The following is a 1780-nucleotide window of genomic DNA, read 5'->3' on the forward strand; positions in this document are numbered from 1 at the left end:
CGTCAGCTCGCTGCAGTGCAACCGACACAAACCCTGGCGCTTCGGAGGACGATTCATCAGCTTCATTAAAGAGGTACGTGCGTAAATATGTTACGCATTACTACTTTCTTTTATTTAATTAATTATTTTATTTTACCTGAGATGATAATACACTTCGCAGCATAAAAGAATAAAATAAAACACTGTCAATTGTTTGTAACACAACAAAACAGCAAACAATACTTCCAAACAAAATATTGCATTCAATAACTTGATTCAGCGTTTAGAATGAGGTTCTGAACTTTCACTTTCAGATTCAAATAAATCCGTTTTTTCTTCAAAACTCAATAGTCTGTTCAATGTGAATCAAAACCTCAAGATTCGATGAACTGATTCAGTTCATGATTCAAGTGATTCAGTTCAAAGAACTGTTGATTCTTTCAGAATAGTTCGAGTTCAAAGATAAAGCATCAGCTCACTTCCAGAATAAAAATCTCCTGATAAGTTACTCACCCCAATTCACAGACTGTGTCAAATATAAAGCTGTCAAATCCTTTTACTGTAAATGTGAGATTTCACTTAAACTTGTTAACAGAATATTCAGAAACACTTCAGATACATCTCTAAAATGAGATCTAAAGATATGAATAGAAAACACATTATGTATGAAATTCATTTTAAATTATTTGAAATTTGATTTAATATATAAAGTTTAATTATCCCATTATCTATTATGGCAAATGTAGTTTTCTATTAAAAGATATAGACAAAATATGACCACAGTCTGGATAAGAAAAAATATTGAATCATTGCCATTTTTAGCAATATTTGAGGTGTTTTTTTTATTTCTTGTTTGTTTAATATCTTTTAATTTATTCGCTTTTACATATTATTTTAACAGTATTTTAATAGATTTATTAATTACTATTAATTAATATAATTATTTCATGTTAAAATAATTAATATTAAATAATTGCAAATTTCAGATATATTCAGATCAGATATTTTTCAGATTTGTCCTCCATACAATGTCCTTCATTTTTATTTTTTATTTTTTTTGCTCAATCCGGTTTTAAATTTACAGGATATTATTTTAATACGATGACCTCTTATATGTCAAAAGCAAAAGTAAAAGTTGATTTCTCAATTCATGACCCCTTTAATTGAATTATTTCGAATGAGTTATCTCTGCTCTGGATCGTCAGTAAGACTGTGGAGAATAAACGTGAATCACACGTAAATGTCACGCGTGTAAATGCGAGGCGTGTTTGTGTCCACAGGCATATGCTTTAACTAAAATGTTTTTGCAAATAAGTGCCATGAGCAAAGTTGGCCATGTCCAAGTTGTTACTTTTAGGGCTGCACATATTGGAATGCTTACAGTTAGCTTTCCTGTATAATATATCTCTTTAGAACCACTGTAAAATGAGAAGAGTGACACCTTTTGGCCAGGCAAAGGGGTTGCAGCTCCTCTATGAAATCAAACCTTATGATTTGTTGTTGCCAGAAAGTCATTCCCCAACCCTAATGCTAACCATATATGATCCTTGGTAGCAGCAAATATGCACACGATCAATATTTACCCCGTGTGTGTGTGTGTGTGTGTGTGTGTGATTCAGCCGTTTGTGAGTGAGTGTGTTTATGCATCATGTGTGTGTGTGTTTTCTGCACAGATCGGGACGTGGGATCCTCCGCGTGGACTCAACATGAGCGAGAATCACAAGAGTAAAATCACCAACATCACAGACTCACTGTCCAACAAATCACTGCGTGTGTCTACAATACTGGTAAACACACACAC

At 33.0% G+C, this 1780-nt stretch overlaps 1 protein-coding gene across 1 annotated transcript in view; it reads left to right on the top strand.

Annotated features, from left to right (window-relative positions):
• Positions 1-1652: 1652 nt before the first annotated feature.
• Positions 1653-1780, top strand: part of LOC107755803 (glutamate receptor ionotropic, kainate 2-like) — a gene marked incomplete at both ends in the record, with an annotated part of 12480 nt that continues 12352 nt past the window's right edge. Inside the window, one exon of the mRNA XM_016572724.1 lies at positions 1653-1766. Within this exon, the coding sequence (XP_016428210.1) occupies positions 1653-1766 (114 nt within the window). The remainder of the gene's footprint in view (positions 1767-1780) is intronic.

This window comes from Sinocyclocheilus rhinocerous, unplaced genomic scaffold, assembly GCF_001515625.1.
Source record: "Sinocyclocheilus rhinocerous isolate Xijiao unplaced genomic scaffold, SAMN03320098_v1.1 scaffold17226, whole genome shotgun sequence".
In the NCBI taxonomy this organism is placed as follows: Eukaryota; Metazoa; Chordata; class Actinopteri; order Cypriniformes; family Cyprinidae; genus Sinocyclocheilus; species Sinocyclocheilus rhinocerous.